Source organism: Notothenia coriiceps, unplaced genomic scaffold, assembly GCF_000735185.1.
Source record: "Notothenia coriiceps isolate Sejong01 unplaced genomic scaffold, NC01 NC01_scaffold00001838, whole genome shotgun sequence".
In the NCBI taxonomy this organism is placed as follows: Eukaryota; Metazoa; Chordata; class Actinopteri; order Perciformes; family Nototheniidae; genus Notothenia; species Notothenia coriiceps.
The window spans coordinates 1-2,717 of record NW_011334539.1 but is presented as its reverse complement, the minus strand read 5'-3'; the positions used below and the strand labels follow the sequence as shown (position 1 = coordinate 2,717).

Below are 2,717 nucleotides of genomic sequence, written 5' to 3'. Positions count from 1 at the left end.
CACCCCGGGAGGAAACCGGGAGAGGGCAATGAAATCGGGAGTCTCCCGCGAAAATCGGGAGGGTTGACAAGTATGACCCACACCCAACCCACACTCAACCAGATGACTGGTTTCAGGGCCAGGATAACTAAGTCCACGTCTGAAAAAATAACCAGCTCACTGGATTGCACTCGACTGTAGACCACTTGGAGTGGTAGAAGATAAGGGGCTGCAAAAGGTACTACATATTGCATCGTCTGACACAACATATGAGCTGCCATGCAGAAAGACAGTGACAAAAAGAATCCAGCAGCTTTATGACAATGAAAAGGAAGATAAAGAGAATTTATTGGAGAAAGCCGAATGTGTTGCCCTGACTGGGGATCATTGGACCTCGGTAAGCAATTCAAATTACCTCTGTGTGACGGCACACTTTATTGACATCTTCTCACTGTTCTCAGGTCAAATATTTATATGTGATTAAAAATGCGATTAATTTCGATTAATTAATTACAAAACCTCTAATTAATTAGATTAATTTTTTTAATCGAGTCCCGGCCCTATATAAAACATATCATATATATATTATTCTGAAATCTGCACAAGGACTACTTTTACTCAATTTTGATGATAAAACTTTTGTACTTTTACTTGAGTAACAGTGTAGGACTTTTATTTGTATTCCTACACTCTGGTTCTACACTACCTGAGTACTTCCTCCACCCAGGGACTCCTCCAGGCGGTATACATAAACCTTTAGGCTGAACACATGCATATCTTACCTTATGACTATTTGAACCATCGTGCTGTTAGAGAGCGGACACCGTGCTGCAACACGAACAGGATGAAACAGACCGACACGTTACCGAGGCATTAAAAGTGCCCAACACAGCAGTAACTATACGAGAACAAAAACCAACAATAGCATTCAGAACGCTGTGTTTATACCGTTTATACAGAAACGTTTACAGTATGTGCATCATAGTCTGCTAGTATTTCCCGCCACCGGTTTCCTGCTGTCAGTGTGATGACGTCGTTCCGGTTTGTGCAGTGTGTTTGTCAAATTCGTTTCCGGTTCATAGGTCCACAACGTGGCTGCGGGTGTTTTCCAGCGTGGGGTTCACAGATCAGAAAGTGTAGACACTGTGAGGATAAACTGCAGGTAATTGTTATACTATTATGATGTTATTATGAGTTATGACTGTTAAACGGAGCTTTATTTGTTTTTTACTGACAGTGTTTCTCCCTGTGAGGTGTGTGTGTGTTGTAACGGACAGCTCTACGGTTTTGTTTTGCTGTCGCGTGCCTAGCTGTAACAGTCTTCCTCTTGCGTTTTTCCTCAAAGTAAAATGGCTGCGTTCAAGGTGCACCGTGTTCGCTTCTTCGACTACATGCCCACTGCTATCCGAGCCATGGCGTTTAACCCCCGCACGGAGCGGCTGGCTGTGGCCCGGGCTGATGGAGCTCTGGAGATCTTCAACTTCGCGGACAACTACTTCCAAGAGAAGGTAACCTGCACTAAAATACAGCTTTCCCCTCCAGCCCAATGTTTTGTCCAGAGAAATAAATAAAATACAAAAAAACACAACTCTGCTCAGTGCTCACAAACCATAAAGATAGAGAGATAGGTACTTTATTTGATCCCAAATTGGGAAATTATTTAGTTACAGTAGCAGGAGTGTGTTCAGGTATTACAATATTCAAATAAAATAAGTAAAACACAAATAAAAGGTAAAAATAAACAAGAATAAAACAATAACAACTATATAGTAACAACAATAGACAATTTAAAAGGACTTTCCTACAGGACCCACTCTGTCTGGAAACAACAACTGAACAGCACTAACATTCAAACTGTCTTGAATGAATGAAATGAGGCAGCCGGTGGTGTTTTAAAGAAAGCTCCGAACCCTTAGGGCTTCATCTTCAGTTCCACTTTTCTTTCCATGCACTTTCAACATGTTTTGATGTTGATCCACAGGTCATCCCAGGGCAGGACGGCCGGGCTGCGGAGGCTCTGTGTTGGCTGGGCCAGCGCCTGTTCAGTGCCGGGCTGAATGGAGAGATCACAGAGTATGACCTGGAGAACCTGAGACCCAGGTACACAGTGGAGGCCTATGGAGGACCAATCTGGAGCATCAGCAGCAACAGCCAGGGAACACTGCTCGCGGTCAGTCAGCACCTTGTGGATATTTCATCTACTCTACTCCTGATGCTAACGTTCTTCCGCCCAGCGTGGTGACCTTGCTCGAAGTCGATAATAAATTGACTTAATGTTTTCTAATCCAGGTTGGTTGTGAAGACGGGACAGTGAAAATATTTGAAATACTGGAAGAGAGGATTCAGTTTCAAAGAAACCTCGACAGGCAAAAGGGTAAGATTCAAACTGACCCAGAGGTATTTCTGCTCTTCAACTGGCAGTTGTATAAATATATAGATACTAGGGCTGTCAAACGATTACAAATTTTAATCGGATTAATCACAGCTTAAAAATGTATTAATCATGATTAATCACCATTCGAACTATGTCCAAAATATACAATTTCTTTATGTATATTGTTGTGGGAATGGAAAGATAAATGAAAGAAGGCGGATATATCCATTTAACATACATGTATGTATGTTTATTATAACATTTTTCTGTATGTCAAAATGAAAGACAGCCCACACACATATCAATCATCAAACCGTGGGGTCTTATTTAATTACGTGTTAATTTCTATCAACGGGGGAGTACT

General features: G+C 41.8%; 1 protein-coding gene across 1 annotated transcript; it reads left to right on the top strand.

Moving 5' to 3' along the window:
- Positions 1-659: 659 nt before the first annotated feature.
- LOC104964018 (cirhin-like) lies at positions 660-2,353 on the top strand (the record flags this gene model as incomplete). Its single annotated transcript, XM_010792731.1, has 4 exons — positions 660-1,141; positions 1,325-1,487; positions 1,961-2,149; positions 2,269-2,353. Coding segments are annotated over exons 2-4 (433 nt in total), but the record flags the coding sequence as incomplete, so codon positions are not given.
- Between the last annotated feature and the right edge of the window lie 364 nt (positions 2,354-2,717).